The sequence below is a fragment of the Panthera uncia genome (genome assembly GCF_023721935.1).
Source record: "Panthera uncia isolate 11264 chromosome C1 unlocalized genomic scaffold, Puncia_PCG_1.0 HiC_scaffold_3, whole genome shotgun sequence".
NCBI classification, from domain to species: domain Eukaryota; kingdom Metazoa; phylum Chordata; class Mammalia; order Carnivora; family Felidae; genus Panthera; species Panthera uncia.
This window is the reverse complement of record NW_026057584.1, coordinates 80,429,521-80,449,244: the sequence shown is the minus strand read 5'-3', so window position 1 is coordinate 80,449,244 and position 19,724 is coordinate 80,429,521. Positions and strand designations below refer to the sequence as shown.

Here is a 19,724-nt window from a genome sequence, read left to right as displayed (position 1 = left end):
GCTTCAAAGTCCTTTCTGATTCCCAAACCCTGGATCTCTGATTTCTGGATGAGCAGGAATTGAGTTGAATGTGTAGGATATTATATATCCCAGAGTACCCAGATGTTTCATCTGCTGAGAAAGGCGGAGAAAGGAGGTACTTTAACCAAATCAGGACCTCAGAGTCAATCTCTCATCTATGGGGGAAGAATCACACCATTCCCTTCATCTTATTAGCAAGCCTACAGCTGGCGTCCTGCTATCTGACTGTCGTCGGGAAGCCAGGATATCAAAAATGACATAACTAACCCAAAAACATTAAACATGATGTTTCGTTTCAGGATGATGAAATTAACCAGCAGAGCCAGCTGGCTGAAAAGCTAAAGCAACAGATGTTGGATCAGGACGAGGTAAAGAATGCAATAAATTTTTTTTTTTATGAAGTTCTCTTATTACTCTTTGTTGTTGACATTTGTTCCAGAAATTTAATTTGCACAGAATTTTTTCAAAAATCATTGAATCATATGGACATTTCTTGGTAGATTTCCTTTGAATGCCTGTTAAAAGCTGAGTTTAGAAAATGAATGTCTGACTTTGTAGACCTCTGAGGTTTTGAGAGTGCATAGCTGGTTGCTACACTTAGTCTTTGAAGAGCAGAGATAAAGGAGTTCTGTGATTGGACAAGGACAATTCTAACTCCTCATACCCAGTGCCTAGCACTCCCATTTCTTGCTGTTTTAGTTCTTAGCTTTGCAAATCAGCCGGCTCAAGTCTTTGATATATACTGTGTTCTTGTGCTACCTTGTAGGAGGTAAAAAACCAAAAAACAAAAGTAGAGATAGAGGGGAGAAGAAGGCAAAGAGGAAAGGGCTCAATTAGTATGTGTTTGATATAGTAAAAAGGAGGCAAACTGGTTTCAGTCTTTCCCTTGATGGTGTTGAGTTCTCCAGTGAATGTCTTTATTACATTGTGTTTTGCCAAGTATTTAACAAACAGGAACCCAAACAAAGGATAGATAGCCAGTCCGTCAAACATAGATGATTAGTTTCTCTTGCTGAGGACCACCTAAGTATTTTTTCTCTTTTGTGCTTTAGGGTACTTTCTGCTTTGTTGCAAAAGTGCTACAGATTGGATTACATGATACAGTTCCAGCAGGTGGCTTGAGTTCATGTCTGTAGTCCCAGCCTTCCCATAGACCTAATTCTCTCTATAACCATTCCTTTATCTTCCTCTTTGCTTCCCTTCATCACTTCAGGACAATGATTATGCCACCTGACCAAACACTTCCCTTGACAGGGAGATCATCTATGACTTTGCAGTCAGACCAACCATATTTAATTGATTTTCCTCTTTTTTTTTTCGTAATTAAAAAAATTTTTTTTTAAATTTTTAAAAGAATTTTTAACATTTATTCATTTTTGACAGAGAGAGATAGAGCACGAGTAGGGGAGGGGCAGAGAGAGGGAGACACTGAATCTGAAGCAGGCTCAGGGCTTCAGGGCTTGAACCCATGAACTATGAGATCATGACCTGAGCCAAAGTTGGACGCTCAACCAACCGAGCCACCCAGGCTCCTGAATTGAGTTTCCTCTTGCCTGTAGTTGAGTTTTTCATCTGCTCAGTGTCTCCTGCCTTCTTCCACCCTTTTGATTCCTTTGCATCTCCAACTTGGTACAATTGCCTATGATAAACTTCCTTGTTGTTACATTTAAAACTCAGTATTGTTTTTCTGTACAGCCAAGGCAATATCTGTTCTGATAGGAAAATCAGAAAATACAGTAGGCACGAAGATAATGAAAATATCCACAAGCCTACTCATTCACTTTTAACTAATGTGAATGTTTGGGATATATTCTTCTATACACTCATGATCAGTATTAAGAAAAATTGGCAATTGCTTTATACTGTTTTGGTTGGCTCTGAAATGGACCTGTTACAATGTGAAATAATGGTAACGTTAAAAAGCCAAGTGGTATTATTGTCATCCTCAGAGATGATTCCCTTCATTCTTTGTTCACCATTTGGAATAGCCAACCAGCCACAGAGTGGGGTGATTTTTGATGTGTTATCAGTTCTTTGAGTGAAGCCTACCTAGCTTTAAAGTTAAAGAAAAACAAAACAAAACAAAACAACCTAAAAACACTAGAAAGAAAAAGAAACAGATACTTGAAACCTCATGCTATTTTTTTTTTTTTTTGGCACCTGTATATACAGTAAGGTTTCTAGGCATCCTGAGCATCCTATATCTGTTTTTAAAGTTACTTTATTTTGGAGTGAGCCCAGAACATAAACACTTGAACATTACACTCACCAGTTCTATGCCATCTCATTTCCCCAGCTTTTGGCTTCTACAAGAAGAGATTATGAGAAGATCCAGGAAGAACTGACACGTCTCCAGATTGAAAACGAAGCAGCCAAAGATGAAGTGAAAGAAGTTCTCCAGGCTCTGGAAGAGCTGGCTGTCAATTATGACCAGAAGTCCCAGGAAGTAGAGGACAAGACCAGGGCCAATGAGCAGCTGACAGATGAGCTGGCCCAGAAGACGGTTGGCACATTTGTGTCTAGGGGGGTGGGACTTTTCCGTTCCTGTTCCTGTACTTATGTTGATGTCTGTTGACAGACACTATATAGGAAGGCAGTTGGCAGAATGGTTCTTCAGTGTTAGATACATTCTCTGAAATCCTCCAATAATTGAAATGGTAGTTCATGGAGGTGACGTTTGTCTACACATCCCTGAACTGCATATTGTTTCATATCCAGGGGATTTATAACATTAGCACAGATGCCTTGTGAATAGTCAAGAGCACGCAGACTTTGGAGCCACAAAAATCCTTGTTAAAATTTCGACTTTATAACTATTAGGCCTTAATGAACACAAGTAAACTTCATGAGTATTTGTTCCCTTATCCGTTAATAACATACACCTTTCAGTGCATGAGAATTAGTGACAATTTGTATAAAGCACTTAGCACAGACCTGTGCATATGCTACAATACCAATAGATAAATCTCAAAATGTTATATAAACAAGTGAGAGTGGGTGACCGAAGGAAGGTGTGGGTTTCACTCTTGTTTGTACCCTCCTGATGGAAACTCATTCCTTCCACACAGTTTCTTGTCCTAGCCTAGGACTGATTGTCCTGGTATGTTTGTCATCCTGTTTTACACCAGTGCTTCAGTCTGCACATTTCCTAAATTTCAGATTCTCCCAGTCAAAGATGCCACAGGTTCTGCACAATGAGCTAGTGGCAGCAGGGACAGGGAGCACTTGGTGACGTGGCTGGTGGCAAGATGTTTGCATTTTGTCCTTTTCTACTTGGAAAATGGGTGGTGGGAAACCAAGTGGCTCTAACTGGCTGCCCTTGGCACCTTGGCCCAATGGCCTGCTATCATAGGATTGTGCCTAGCCTACTTTATGGAAGACTTCCAGTCCTCCCAGGCAAGGGGTAGCAGTTGGTGCAGGAAAGCTCTAACCTGCTGACTGTACAGCTGATGAAAAAGGCTCCTAACTCCATATATTCAACTGCATGAAGGAAGACTTTTAAATGGCTTTCCAAGATGCGAACTGTTGCTTCTGTGGGTTTTAAAAACAAAACGAAGTAAGTGGTGGCAAAACCAAAAAAGAAACAGAAAACAAACCAGAAATCACTTAGGAAAGTAGGAGACTTAGATTTTCTCTGCTTACTCTTTTCTACAGGATTCTTTAATTAGTCCTTCATATTATTTGCTTCTCAAAATGATGGAACATTTTCCATAATAGGGTCCTTATTTTCTGCCAAGCCAAAGTATTACTAGACTGGTATGGGGTACTATTTTCAGTCAGATCATTAAAAAGTGCTCTAGGAAAATAGCTGCATATGGAAGAATTTCATAAGTGTCTTTGCATTGACCTCCACAGCTCTGAAATTTAGGGAAATTATTTTCTTTGCTGGCTGAGTTAATACCAAGACATCAAAATATGACTATTCTACTGATGTTGAGAGTTCGTTAAGTTCGTTGTAAATATCTACCTTCTGGTAACATACACGAGGGATGGGAAAGAGATGGGTTGTTAATGTTTGGCAATAAAATGGAGCTACTGCTATATGTTGAGATGAGGACTTGGCTCATTTTAAAAAGAGATGAGAGTGTTCAATTCAGCTTCACTGTGAAGGTTAGAAAACTTTTCATAAGTTGTTTTCTAAACTGATGAATGTCTCTCTGGGCCTTCCAGACCCATCTATTACTACGAAGTCAGATGGGGATCTGGAAATGGCCCAGGGGGCAGGTTGGTTTGGAAATGGGGATGGGGTGTTTGCAGGTATGTTTGGACCCTAGAAAATGAGGACCAAAATGGAACATTTGTGGGTAGGAAGATGTGATCACATGCTGTCAACCAAAGGGCTCCCTTTGGGCTTTATTTTTTAATAACTTATTTCACCACCCCAGAGATTGTCACATGATATGTCGATGGAACGTACCAGGCCATGACAAATTCTCCTTTTTTCTCAGAGAATGCAGTGTTCCACTATAGTTCAACTTACGTTGAGATCGCATGATATGATAAAAGAACTCCATTCTACATTATGTTGTCATTCTTTGTAGTACCGTGGGTATGAATTGATGGGCAGCTCTTTTAATTTGCTGTTAAAATGTGTTTTTCAGACTACATTGACAACCACACAGAGAGAGCTGAGCCAGCTACAAGAGCTTAGCAACCACCAGAAGAAGAGGGCTACTGAGATCCTGAATTTGCTGTTGAAGGATCTGGGGGAGATAGGTGGAATTATCGGCACCAATGATGTGAAGACTGTAAGCCAGCCCTTCCTTTTGCCCACCCCCCCCTCCCAATCCGTGCTTATAATGTATGATCCTAAGCAAGCGGTGTCTGTGTTTTATTCTCCTAAGTATCTAATGCTCAGTACAGTGCTTTGCACCTGCCACATACTTGTTACTATTTGAACAAATGAACCAAGGGCTGAATTAATGACTAAGAATGACTGAGTTTGGAAAAGAAGAAAAAAATTACCTTTCAAGTAGAATAGATGTCTTCAAATTTTGGTTGGCCTTATGCAAATTGTGTTATTTCTCAAACTTATATGCCAATGTCACAGAAGTTTGGAATTGGATAGGTTAAACAACACTTCTAATCTCAGAATTGTGTTTCTCTTTTTCTGTGAGAACCCAGCAGAATGAAAATTCCCCAACCAATTGGTATGAATTAGGAAAGCTTTCAGCTGAAAGTAATAGGATTCTAACAGTGGCTTAAAAAATAAATCCACATTTAATTATTCACAATATGAGAAGTCTAGAATTTGCTATTCAGGTTGTGATCTGCATCGCCTGGGAGTTTGTTGGAAACTTGGAGTTTGTACAGACTCTCAAGCCCACTGCAGACCTACTGAAATTAGAATCTGCATTTTAACAAGATTGTCCAGGTCATTCTAACCTTATTAAAATTTCAGAAGCAAATTTTGGTCCAGTGTCCCAGTGATGTCAAGGATTCAGATCTTTTCTTTGTTTCCTTTCTGCTTTTGTTAGCTTGTTACCTTTTTACATTCTTAGAATTTTGTCTCGTGGTAGCAAGATAGCTGCTTTGGCACCGAGCATCGTATCTTCGCACAACCACATCCAAGGCAGGATGGGTTGAAAAGGCAGCCAGCTTCCATCCAGGATGGAACTATATCCCAGAAGTCCCTATTAGGTGTCCCCTTATACCTTACTAGCCAGAATTGGGTTACATGGTCACCCCAAATTGCAAGGGAGGCTGGCAAAGCAAAGGGAAATAGTATTGCTGTAATTGGCTTCAACGAACCATGATAAATCCCCTGGAGTTGTGCACATTGGTGCTACTGACAGCAAGGAGTAAGGGAGGTGGGAAGAATGGGAGTGGTATGAAGTTTCCCATGAGCCAGGAATAGAGGGACAAAAGAGCGTGTGTAATGTTATCAGGCAAGAATGGTTAACAATTGCCGCAGTAAAAGGAGATCGAGATTTTAAAAAATGGCTTTATTAAGGAGGTATAATTGACATAAATTAAGCTGCAAATATTTAAAGTGCATAGTCTGAAAAGTTTTGACATATTATACGCTCATGAAACCATTACCAAGTAAGATAATGAGCATATCCATCACCCCCAAAAGTGTGTGGGACTGTTTGATCTAATCGTTATGCTAAAACCACACTGTTTTGATTACTGTAGCTTTATGATAATAATATAGCACCTTGTACAGAATAGCCATTGATAGCTGTGGTGGGTTTTGGCAAGCCAGGGAATAACATTATATTGTTTAATGTCTACTTCACAAGGCCCTAAAATCAAATTCTTTGAGGTTAGCCCTTTAAAAGGCTGAATTCTACCTCAGCCTTTATGGGCACACTCAGGGTTTGAGTTGGGATTGTTAAATACTAGAAAAGGCTCCCCAGATTCCTTCTGTTTATAGACATTTCTGGGAAACATAGAAATCCCTTCTTAGATGACATAACAGATCTAGGCTTAGAGTATACAACCTTTTGTAAACCTAATCATTCTTTCATAGAACCTCTCTTGTAACTGCATATCTCATGAATCTTTGCAAATGAATCTAATTTTAGCACTGAATTCTCAAATACTACAAGATTAACCCTATTAAGATCCAGTTTGGTGATTTTATATATGGGGATTTAATTTTTAGAAGCATGCTGGCTTTGGTGTTGAGCTATAAACTTCTGAGATTTGGGTGATTAAATGGCCCTTGCAATATGAAGGTGGAATTGATTTATGAGAAGTTGGTGCCTGCTGCTGATAACGATAAGGGAAGATATTTTTATGCTAAGTTCTAAAATAGAGCTAATGAGAAATGCTAATGAAATCAAGTGTCTGGGTGCTTCGGCATTAAAAAAAGAGTCCTTACCTTTGGGACTCTGAAGTATGATTGAGATTATTTTTAAATGCTCAACTGGATGTTTTCCGGATATTTTTGGATTCCAGACATTGGATGCCTTAGTTAATTTCATTGATAACTAGTTATTTTCATTGATAACTCTCACTCAGAGAGCATCATATTCTTAATCATTATGAAGTTTGTTTTTTCTTACAGTTATGATTTAATCATTAGGGCAATGAGAGCTAAAGGGGAGGGGTTATGGGACTTTGGGCAATTTCACTTCACTTCTTGAGGCTTCACTTTCCTGATTTGTAAACTAATGAGATGAGCCCACATTATCTTAAAGGTTGTCAGCTCAGAAATGTCATGAGTTATACATATATTTTTTAAATCTATATTTTGGGTATGGAGTATTGGTTATGAGTATTCAACTAAAGTAATTCTTCTATCTAAAACAATGATCAGACCAGGGAAAACTTTGTCAGTGATCCTGTTTTCTGTTCCTGAAACCCTATTCAGTTCCCACTGTCCCTTCTTTTTTTTTTTTTTTTTTAATAATTTTTTAAAAATATTTATTTTTGAGAGAGAAAAAGACAGAGTGTGATTGAGGTAAGGGGCAGAGAGAGAAGAAGGCACAGAATCTGAAGCAGGTTCCAGGCTTGAAGCTGTTAGCACAGAGCCTGATGCAGGGCTTGAACTCACCAACTGAGAGATCATGGCCTGAGCCGAAGTCGGACACTTAACTGACTGAGCCACCCAGGTGCCCCCAACATGGTCCTTCTGGTTGTACCTTGGGATAAGGGGAAAAGATGTCCTCACTTCAAGAATACAACAGGCTCAGACAGCAGGGAAATAGAAGAATCCACATTTATCCAGCTTAATCATGTCTTCAAACATTTTTAGAGTTCAGGCAATACTTTGTTTAGTCAGCAAAATGAGACCAAGAAATGATGTCATGAGCCTAGAGTTGACTTTATCTGGGTTTATTAGTGAGCTTCCTCTTCTTGTCTTGTTTACCAGGCTTTCTTTAAAACAAAGATTTCCAGAAGTCTAACCACACACCAAATAGAAAGTTGAGGCAGATTAAATGAAAGGGATTGGATTAACTGCCAAATTTTCTTTTGACTTTGGGTCTGGGGAGGTGGAGATGAAGAATTTTAAGCATCAGGGACCCTGCTATGGCTGAGCAGAGAGGAGGATAAATGCTCCAGATCCTGGGCCTGATCAACCCTCATCACCAACAGCGCCACTCCCATCAGCCTCTTCAACACAGCCTTGGGTCTGGAGGGTCCAGGGTTTCGGGGTCCCAGCCCCCAGCCAGAAAGGTGGCCCCCAGGAAGTCTAATGTCTCCAGTCCCCTCCTGTCCTTCAAGCTCTCAGAAGCAACCGCTTCAAGCCTTAGCTGTGTACTGCACTAACAAAGCAAATGGACATTTCTGGGCATTAAAAAAAGAAGAAGAAGCAGCAAAAAAGGACTTCTAGTCCCATTCTGACTCTTAGGTGTTAGAATGTGAACAGTCACCTCACCTACCTTTTACTTGGCCTTGAGATGGCACCTTGCGTAGTCACTCCATGCTCTAGGGACCTGGAGTGGTGGGTATGGAGGTGACTTCTAGTAGGCGGGCAGGCAGCATCTCATGCCCATGTGAAGGCAGTCTTTTCTTCTGGATTAGTCATCTCTGTTGGATCATGCAGTTTAGTGTGTACTGTTGGAGTCATTGTCAAACCCAGGGGAGAGTTATAAATAACACTTCTTGATTCTCTCTTTTTTTTTTTTAACGTTTATTTATTTTTGAGACAGAGAGAGACAGAGCATGAACAGGGGAGGGGCAGAGAGAGAGGGAGACACAGAATCTGAAACAGGCTCCAGGCTCTGAGCTGTCAGCACAGAGCCCGATGCGGGGCTGGAACTCACGGACCGTGAGATCATGACCTGAGCCGAAGTCGGACGCTCAACCGACTGAGCCACCCAGGCGCCCCTCTTGATTCTCCTTTTTGAAATAACAGTGTGCTGGGCTTACTTAAAACTTTACATTTACATGACTGAATATATGAACTCTTAAGTGGTTAAAACAAAACAAAACAAAACAAACAAAGCAAAAACAACAAAAAGGCAACCTGGTAGTAAAACCATTTGTTTGGAGTATTGTTTGTTTTTTGTTTTGTTTTGTTTTGCTTTGTTTTCATCAGACTTAAAATCTTTTAGACCTCCTAGGACAAGAGTGGGCTCCAGAAGTTATGGTTCTGGTTTGGGGGGAAGAACATCCAGCTTTCATATTGGAGGAAGCCTATTATTGTATATACTCCTTTACTCTTCCCCAGTGCACATATCTGGGCATGGAGTATACAAAGTGTCCTTGTCTACAGACAGAGCTGGAGAGGAGGAAGTGTTTGTTCTCTTCCCAAAATGCCATACCTGTTGGTTCAGTGTTTTTCCATGAGGATCTGGTGTAGGTTGTGAATTCCACATGAAAGAGATAGATGTTCGCTTACCTTTCTGGTAAGCTGGACCACATATAGGACATACCTGGTGAGGCTCAAGAACAAGCCTCTCATATCTGCTCCACGTTGGACCAATCACAAAGGCACAACAAAACTGCATGGAAAGATTAGGGGTGTTTCTCATCCGTTATCTCCATGCATCCTATTGGGTTTAAAAAGTAATGTGATGAGGAATGGTGTTGGGAGGCAAATCATTATTGGCAGTCGGAATTATAATTGGCTTAGCAAGAAACTCCATTAAAATAAGATGGTAGATAAGATTCTAGATTTTCGTTCTGTTAACATAGATTCTGCTTTGTGTTGATTGACACTGGAGTCATTTAACAAATACTGTTGTGGAATTCCTAGGGGAAGGTTGACCCCAGGTTACAGGCATTGAGTGCTGTCTAGTATACTTCCTCTCAGCTACCAATTTTCAGGACTGATACACGAGTCCATATTCTAGCTCTTAAATTTTCACTAAAAAATCATCATATGATGAGTCAATGACAACAATACTGACAAAAGTAGGCAGTTGTACTGTGGAACATTAAAACCATAGTTGGAATCATTGTCTTTAGAACCAACTGAAGCCTCTATTTGTGGGCTGGGTACTGGACAGCTCTCTTGTTTTCTCCTGAGGTGCTAGGATGCCCTCTGGTGGTTAAACAAAATATGCACACAGTTACTTTGCTTATTTGGTCAGTTGCTCTTCAAGAGCATCTTTGCCTCTCTGCAAATGAGCTTCTATCCCAAGTACCTTGCTTCAGTTTTTGTTTCCAGTTGAGCTCTGAAACTCAGACACCAAATATGAGATCGTGCAGGAATGCTGGCTGTCAGAATCTATCTTTCTAAAGGTGGATTCAGACTGTTAAATTCTCAGGTAATTTTAAATAATGCAAACTAAATTCTTGTTTCCTTAGAAGGGGCAGGCACAGAGGGGTGCCTGGGTGGCTCAGTCGGTTAAGTGTCCGACTTCAGCTCAGGTCATCTTCTTGTGGTCCATGAGTTCAAACCCCGCATCGGGCTCTGTGCTGACAGCTCAGAGTCTGGAGTCTGCTTCTGATTCTGTGTCTCCTTCTCTCTCTGCCCTTCCCCTTCTCAAGCTCTGTCTCTCTCGGTCTCAAAAAATGAATAAATGTTAAAAGGGGGGGGTATAGTCACAGAGATGGAAATATTGATTGGTAGTAAGTGAAAAGTCATGTAGGAAAACCTTCATTTGGTAACAACACATTCTTACTAGATTTTTTTGTTTAATTGAAGACTATATAGAAAATCCTTTTTTGTTTCAACAATTGCTTATAGAAGCATATTCACGACATTATTCTACTTCTCTGTCTGAATAGCAGACTATAGAGAACATAACTGACATTTTTATTTGAGTTCTTATAGGGACTCAGTCCCCTTTAGGAACACTGGTGCTCGTAGTTATTCTAGAAATGTAAGGTATAAGACATTGAATGGAATACCTCATCAAAGTTAGCTCTTTTTAAGTATTCAATGTCTTTTTCCTCCGATATCATGTCTTTCATCTTACAAATTAAATGTAATCTAATTTTTTTATTAAGGATTCATTGATTAAGGATTATATTTAGTAGAGGTTTTTAAGTCAGTCTTCCCCGAGGTTTCAGAAAACTTGGGGGATACACACACACACATGCACACACAGTGAACATACAAGTAATTTTTAGTGATCATTTTCAGCTTGTGGTCCTATAATTAGGGATCCTTAATCAGAAATCCAGAGACATCCAGAGACCAGAAATCCACAGAGGATCTGTGGACAGATTTTAGGGGCCCCATGAAGCTCTGGAAATTGTAGGCAATAGTTGAGCATATTCCTTCCTGTGCTCAGTTGGCAGATGTGAACGGAGTCATTGAGGAGGAATTCACCATGGCCCGCCTGTATATCAGCAAGATGAAGTCGGAGGTCAAATCCCTGGTGAACCGCAGCAAACAGCTCGAGAGCGCCCAGATGGACTCCAACAGGAAGATGAATGCCAGTGAGCGGGAGCTGGCAGCCTGCCAGCTGCTCATCTCCCAGGTAGGTCACCCCTCTTCCCCTTATGTCACTCCCTTGACCTCTTGAAATCTGCTTCCTCTGTGCTGTTACTGGGACAGTACACAATCGGGTACACAATAGGGATAGTCGGTGGACTTTGCTTTATGTAAGACTTGTCCGTGGCCTCCCCAGGCAATGAGAGCCCAGGCTTATTCTTAAGGCTAGATTTTGTTTTGTGAATTGCACGAATTCCCTTCAATCCCTTTTTAAAGGATGTGTCTACACATCCCTAACTATGTATGGATACAGAGGTAGGTAGGTAGAAATCTGTAATGAATGGATGAGATTGGATAGAATCTACATCTCCTATCACCTAAGGCAACAGTCCTTCATCTTTTAATCCCTACCACAGGTCCAATTTAATATGTGAAAACAGAAACTGTTGCCACTACTGCTATTATTAATAATAGTGGCAGGTAGCATTCTGTTGAGTGTTTACAACGCTCCACACACTGCACTGAGCACTTTACATGCATTATCTCACTTGATCTTTAAAAAAATCCTGGTGGGCAGGTTTTATTATTATTATTCTTATTTTTCAGATAAGGAAAGTGAGACTCAGAAAGATTAAATATATTCTGCCCAAACTCATATAGCCAGTGCAAGGCAGATCTGGGACTCAAACCAAAGCTTGTGTGAACGCAAAGGCTTGAAGGGATTTTCAAGCCCCGGGGCACGTTTCCTCTGCCCTGGGAGTAAGACTGCTCTTCTTCCCACTGGAATGGCATTTTCATTTCAGTGAGGTGGTTTCAGAAGATGGCAGTCTAGTTTCTGGTCTGCCACTGATATCTGAGCTGGGTGTTTGGGGTTTGAGGCTTCTGTTGAGTGGTACAGGGAGAGCTGCTCACTGCCTTACACCAGGCATTAAAACAGCTGAAATCATTTGCAGGAATCTGATACCGGCATGGAGTGGAGCATCAAATAATACTGAGAGTCAGACAAAAGCATACTTCATTCTGGTATGCTTGTAAACACAGTAATATGTAATCATAGAACCAGCTCCAGCCGCCTCGTGTCCCGCCATAGTAATCTAAGAGACGCAAATTAACGCATCAAGTTTCCATTTTATAACTGATGTAATAAGCAAAAATGTATTGAAAAGATTATTTAGTGCTGGTGTGTGATGGTGAAATTTATGTACATTGCTGAGAAAAGTATAATTGGGTCAGTCCTTTTGGAAGGCACCTTGGGAATCAAAAACCATACAAATGTAAGTACTCTGGTCCAGGAATTTCACTTACGGTATTTTCATTGATAATGAAAATGCAAAAATTTTATTTTATATGTTATCATTTCCTGATTAAAATATGAAAAGCCTGTATGGAAGATGTTAGGTGCAATATTACTTACATTATAATAAAATAAAATACCCAAATACCTATTCATAGGCTGATAACATAAAGTTGCATGGGAGAATGCTATGTAGCTCTTACAAAGAATTTATGAAATTCAGCCATTTGAAAAGTTTAATTATATAAAGGTAAATGAAAATGAAAATGCAGAGTTATATTTATGCTATGCCTTGCAACTTTATACAATATGCATTCATACAGTTAATATCAGGAATAGTTGATAAGTTAAGAGTGGTTTATGGGTGAAATCTTGCTGGATTTGCTTTATTTGACATTTTTATGATTTAAAAAATTTGAGAAAATAATGAACGTTAGGGCATGATACCCAGGTCACCTGTTACACTGATAACATGTGATTTTGGAAGGTCCCACCCCTAACATTTGGAGACGAAGGCAAGAGTGCAAATAGAGGTCCCTCATTCTGCACCCTGCTGTCTCCTCTTTTCATCTTGACACACCAGCTTCCGTGTCTAAGTCCCTTCTGCACTGTCTGTGAACTGGTGAAACTGTGTCACTGTCAACTCTAATCTGTATAAATTGATGACAGAAGCTGCAGTGTCAGCCCTGGGAGTGGGCTTTAGGGCCACTGGAGTAGTGAGTTTCTGCATTTCCAGTATGCAGAGTGTGGTCTAGAAGGAGACATGGGTCCTACATGGCACACCCCCTTAGCCTACAGACTCTTGGCTCAGTGGAATGAGTGTAGCCAGAGGCCAGCCCACATGAGGTGCTCTAAAGTATGAGGCTCAGGATTGAGGGCTCAGTTGCCCAGGTCTTAGAGTGACATTGACTTTGGGCATACCAGATCAGAGTCAAGAATATTTGAATGTTTCAGTGTTATAGGATACCTACGTTAGTGCTTTCTACAGTAGCGACAAATGCAGCTTTCTTTTGGGTGCTGCTTTGTAGTCTCTTACAATTTACACAAAGCCAAATATTCAATCATTATTTCGTGGGGTAGGTAAGACCTTGGCTCTTTATTTTCTGACACGATCTAAGGAATCTGACAAAATATTTCCAGCTAAAATGCTATTATCTTCTTCGTTGACACTCATCCTTTTCACCAAAAGCTACGCTTATGACTGCTCCACCTGAGTCCATTTCCCAGAGGTTATTTCATTAGATTAGAGCTCATTCTCCAGGATTTTCCTTCCTTAATGTGAACACTGTACATCTTAAAGGAGGGGTGTCTACCAATTTCCATCTACTTAGAAGGGCCAACTGTCTTTATTCAGTCAATGAGCTCCCATTCATTCATTGGTGCCACTAATATTTATTAGGTATCTACTCCATACCCTCATGGAGCTAACAAGTAAAAAGAAATAGATAAGTCATGTAGAAGTTGGGTGCTGTAAGAAAGTGTTGGGACCTGAGTGATAAGGATTCTGGGAGGGTAGGTGGGAGCACTTCCTCAGGAGAGGAAAATGTAAAATGCAAGGTCCCCGACACAGGAATTGGTGTGCTTGAGAGACAGAAAAAGAAAAGACACAATGTTTGAGTTCCGAAGACAGAATCCACAGGTGTTGGTTCAAAGAGTGAAGCCCTCTTCCCTACACATTTTCCCAGTCCTTTCTCTCTAGCACACTCTGTTTTCTACAAGGAGACAAACCAGCTTGGATGTTGGCATCTCGCTTAAGTGGATGGTGAGGAGGGGGACGGCCATCAGAAGGGTCTGTGAGGAATGGGGCAGAGAAGCACAAGGAAGAAACAGAGGACTGTGTTAGTCTGTGATCCCAAATCCCAAGGAGAGGGCAAATATGCATCCTTTGGGTGTTGGTACTCCAAAAAGGGACCCAAGAACTCCTCCTCTATTGCATTTTCTCATCAGACAGTCCCAGGAAAGTCAGGATGGCAGTTATGGTCACTCATGCCTCCTTTATATCTATTTGCTTATTTAAAGCATGAAGCCAAGATCAAATCCCTGACAGATTACATGCAGAACATGGAACAGAAGAGGAGGCAGCTGGAAGAGTCCCAAGACTCACTTAGTGAAGAGCTGGCCAAACTCCGAGCCCAAGGTAAATAATTGACTACTTTGCAGGTGTTGAGCTCTCGACCCACATCAGATACTCTCTAGTTGGCTGAACTCATGATGTTTAGTTTTGCTCAATTACAGCACTTCTAGATCTATTGAAAACAATGGAATAATTGTGGGATGAGAAGAAAGAAAGAAAGAAAGAAAGAAAGAGAAAGAGAAATATCTAGAAGACTGCCCCCACACAATATTTGCTCCTCTTCCCTTTTTCCCTCAGTCCACCCTGCTTCCCAAGTCAGAATCCTCTCTCTTTTCTACTTCCTGCCTCCAGTCTGTCACCACGGCCTGTCCATTTGACCTGCCAGATGCTTCTCTGCTTCTGCTCATCTCTGCCTTCATTTTCACCATCCTTAATCCTAATTAAGAGTTGTGGCTACATCCATCTACGGACAGTCCCACCCCATCTTCTCCTGGCCAGCCACCGTGTTGCGGACTATTCTAAAATCACTTTCTATCTTGTGCCAGCCCCATGCCTGTGCCCCTTCCATGGTGTCCCACCGCTCTTAATATAAGGTCTGAACTTCCACCAATGGCTACCTTTACCTTTATCCTATGAACAAGCTCTTCCCTTTGCCAGGCAGCCTTCTGATACTCTTTGCTTAGGGAAGTGCCTGACACCTAGGAAACACTCAAAAGATATGAATACATAGAAGACATTCAAGAGAGGTAACTAGAAATGCAGAAGCCAGAACAGGATTAAGAATGTATGCATTGCAGTGAAATGGACCACACGTACTATGAGCTGCAATGAAAATTGTTAGTCCTTTTAGGAAAGCATTTTGAAAACAAATATTAATAATCGTAACACTTTTCACACCTTTTGATCCTCATATCTCAAATATTCATTGCAGAATTCCTTGTATTAGTGGGGGGAAAGGAAAGGAAAGGAAGCCACCTAAATGTCCAACAGTTAATTGAGCTACGGTATGGTTTTTAACAGAACACGTATTGGGGGTGAAGTATGTGGAGGCTGTACAGCCATGCTTACGATGCATCCTTAAATTAAGTAAAGATCATAATATGCAATCTTATCTTCACTGTGGTTATAGCATGTAGGAATCAATGGATGCTTGTGTTCCAAGGCCTGTGGATTAATATTTAAAACGAAAATGGTTTTGGTAGGGTAATAGGATTGGTGATGATGCTACCCTGTTTTTATTTCCCTTATTGTTAATATAGTCACTTGCTCAGTAAATACACTTTGTTTCAAATGCCAAGGCAAATTTAAAAAGATGAAGAACATCCTTACCCCCGCTATGACCTTGTAATGTTTTCTTCATGTGATAATGGATGAATGTTAGAGACAGAGCGTTCCCCCTAAGACTTCACACAGAAAAGAACTGTTCTTTCCTGTAAATGGCTTCTGCAGTGGGGCCACTGAGTAGAAATAAAACAAGGGTGAGAAGATCTGAAATAAAGTGGAGCAGACTAGATAGAAAGCATAATGACTTGAAAGTCACTGTTTTAAACCATTTTGCTCCCGCCCGCCATCCCACCTCAGCCTGCCATGGTATGCTCAGGGAGTGCTCCTAAAAGCAAGAATAGGCTGGGCTGGCTCCCCCTGGAGGTGTGCCATGCAGCAGCCCTGCCCCAAATATGGGGCTTTCCTGTTTAATCTGGAGAGTATTATTTTATATTTCTATTTTCTCTCTTCTTAGCCTTAGATTATGTTTACCTGCTCTAGATTCTTAGAGAATAAACAGCTTACCCATGGGAGGTAAATTAGCTCTTTCTGGAACTCTAATAGTGTCATGAATCCAAATGCCACTAACATTCACATGGTGCTTTGTGATCTACATAGCAGGTTAATGTGTACTGCCTCGGGGCTTGCTCACCGAGGCCAGGTGGGGACCAGGCCAGGTGGGGACTGGTTGTCCGAGGTGTGAGGTCATAACCAGCCAGGTTGGTTCTGACCTAGAGTGGCCCACTCCAAGTTAGCACCTGTCCCCGACAGTTGCCCCTCCTGCTGGAGCCCTCCTCAGCCAGAAGTCCTCCTCCCAGTCTTGGATGCATACCATGGGGTGTAGTCGGTGATGTAAGCTCACGTTTCACTCCATGGCCATTCTTCCTTTTTTTTAATCTTTTTTCTTTTAAGTTTTTTTTTTTTTTTTTTTTTTTTTTAACTTTTGGATGTGAGTCCTACCAGTTAAATCTTAAATCATCATTTAAAATTCAAAACAGAAAAAATGCACGAAGTCAGCTTCCAGGATAAGGAAAAGGAACACCTGACCCGACTGCAGGACGCCGAGGAAATGAAGGTGTGTATGCCACCCCTCCCATGGAGCCCAGCATGCATTCGGACCACACTTTCTTGTTCTAGGGAACTCTGTCTCCTTCAGAGATGTGTGCGGCAGTGCGGGAGGGGGAGGGGAGTGGGGGTGCCGATGCCGGGCAGTCGGAGCCGTTCTCACAGCGTGGCCTGTGTAGGACTGAGATGGAGGTGGAGTGTCCAGAAACCCCACGAAGTCCGTAGCAATAGCCACGTTGCTTTGGTACGTGTTCCTTCCCCGTTCCTGGTGCAGAAGGGAAGAGCAGAACCCCCCTCCCCCCTCCAGCCCCCAGTCCCTACATGGGCCACACTGTTGACATTAACTTCTGAAGAAGTGTTTGCCCTTTCTTTGAATGAAAGAAAACATTACTCCTCTTGACATTTTTATTTTCTCATTTTTTTTGAATATTGATTTTATTTTCAGGAGAGTGCAAGTAGGGGATGGGCAGGGAGAGAGGGGTGGGGGGCAGAGCATCCAAAGCGGGCTCTGTGCTGACAGCGGCGAGTCCATAGTGGGGCTTGAACTCACAAACTGCCAAGATCATGACCTGAGCCAAAGTCAGATGCTCAACCCGCTGAGCCATCCAAATGCCCCCTCTCCTTGACTTTTTAAAAGAAGCACTCCAAATTTGAGTTTCCATCTTATACATAGAGATCTTTATGTTTGGTCACATGTAAAGTAGTGAAGGAAAATGTAGGATAAATGACTGGGAAATAAGATTTTTAGCTGAATAAAGTGAGATATGAGAAAATGTTGAGTTTTACTTCATTTTAGGCAGACTACGAGTCCATTTGGATGTGAGTCCATAGTCAAAACAGTGCCCGTGGTATGATCCTGCCCCAGGCTCACCTTGATGGGCCCCTCTCCTGGTTTCGTATGGCTTTGGTGAAGAGCTCTCCTTTGAACATCACCACAAATCTGTGCAGTGGGCAGGACTGGGGCAATTATCTAAATTTTACAGATGAGGCAGTGTAGCTCACACAGGTTACATGGCTTGTCTGAGGTCACCTGAGTAGTCAGAGGTCCATGCCCTCTGACTGACCTGGCTAGAGAAGCCATGTAGCCTGGTGAGCTGTAGAAGGTCATGGAAAAAGCTTTTTATTTAATTGATGGACTGATTTGCTCCCAGGGCCCACTCTGTTTTATAATAGATCTTTGGGTTTGGTTGTGCCAGTACGACAAGGCGGGTTCAGGGGGCCTCAGTTTGGGGACCTGACAGCTGAGGGATGTAGGGTAGGAGGCAGAAGCAATCCAGGGCTTGTCATAGTGTGGGCTGTGAGCCAACGAGTGGATGACACATCTCTGCTGGCCTGGCTCGCAGAAGGCACTGGAGCAGCAGATGGAGAGTCACCGGGAAGCTCACCAGAAGCAGCTGTCCAGACTTCGAGATGAGATCGAGGAGAAGCAGAAAATCATCGATGAGATGCGGGAGTGAGTCGGCCCAGGGGCTCTTGGGATGTGGGGGCAGGCATGGAGTCTTCGGCCAGCCTGGAAGGATGTGGCTTTGAGCTGAGGTCTGCTCGCCTCGCCCTGTGGGCCTTGGGCTCTGCCCTGGGCCGCAGTGGGCTACACACGCGGCTTCCTACGTCTGTTTTCCCATCTGGAGCTGAGCCTCGGGGGGCTCTGCTGGGGCAGGTGGCAGGCGGGTGCAGCCGTCCTTCCTCGTCCCCGAGGAGCTGGGGTCATGTTGGTGACTGAGCTGCCCTCATAGGTGGAAACACCGTCTGTATGAAAAAACATATTTAAAAAAACCCTCAGTTGGTCCTGACTCCGGAGTTCTGATAGGTTAATAAATCCTCCAGAAAAGATAGTCAGCTCCTGCTGCCTCCTCACCCGAACTCATAAATGCACCCTGCACAACCCTGAGCCACCTGGTCACATGTGCACACTTTGTAGGGACCTGTGTCTGTGCTCGTGGACCTGTGGCATTTGCCAGAATGGCTTCATTGCAGCTTGTCTCTGGGGACACCCCCTTCAGGGCCATTTTCCTGTCCTGTCACGGCCACTGAAGAACCCCTGCTCCATAATGATCTCTCCCCTCTTCCTCTCTTACCTTCCTGCCTCATTGTCAAAACAAGTCACCAAGCTGGGAAGTACTTTCAGGATCCTCTCCTTGAGGGTTCTTAACATTTTTGCACAGTGAGCCCCTTGGCAATCTTTGAACCCCTTGGCAGAATAATATTTTTATTTATTTATTTATTTGTTTATTTATTTATTTATTTATTTAATGTTTATTTTGAGAGAGAGAGAGAGAGAGCAAGCACACAAATGAGGCAGAGACAGAGAGAGAGGGAGAGAGAGAAAATCCCAAGCAGGCTCCATACTCAGTGTAGAGCCCGACACGGGGCTTGATCTCACGACCTCGAAATCATGACCTGAGCCATAATCAAGAGTTGGATGTCTGACCGACTGAACCAACCAGGTACCCCTAGAATAACATTGTTAAATGCTACAAATAAAAGATGCAGGAAAACAAAGAAAACCAGTTATATTGAAATACATTTCCATTTGCTAACACCTCCCCTGCCCCCTGCCCCCTGCTCATTGCCCCCAAGATATAGACTAAAGGCTCCTTCCACTCCTGCTTTCTGTAGATGAAGAGCCAGATTTCTATATGGGAGTCAAGGTTAAATGAGTTACTTAGGGTCACACTGCTAAGTAGGAATCAAACTGAAGTTAGAGTTTAATTCTCCAGGCTACTGAT

The 19,724-nt window shown here is 42.1% G+C and overlaps 1 protein-coding gene across 1 annotated transcript in view; it reads left to right on the top strand.

The window, feature by feature from the left end:
- The window catches only part of KIF5C (kinesin family member 5C), a 166,294-nt gene that overhangs the window by 109,003 nt on the left and 37,567 nt on the right, over positions 1-19,724 (top strand). The window contains exons 13-19 of the mRNA XM_049616144.1: positions 321-389; positions 2,318-2,524; positions 4,623-4,769; positions 11,160-11,348; positions 14,616-14,733; positions 16,932-17,008; positions 18,342-18,451. Coding sequence (XP_049472101.1) covers positions 321-389; positions 2,318-2,524; positions 4,623-4,769; positions 11,160-11,348; positions 14,616-14,733; positions 16,932-17,008; positions 18,342-18,451 — 917 coding nt within the window. The remainder of the gene's footprint in view (positions 1-320; positions 390-2,317; positions 2,525-4,622; positions 4,770-11,159; positions 11,349-14,615; positions 14,734-16,931; positions 17,009-18,341; positions 18,452-19,724) is intronic.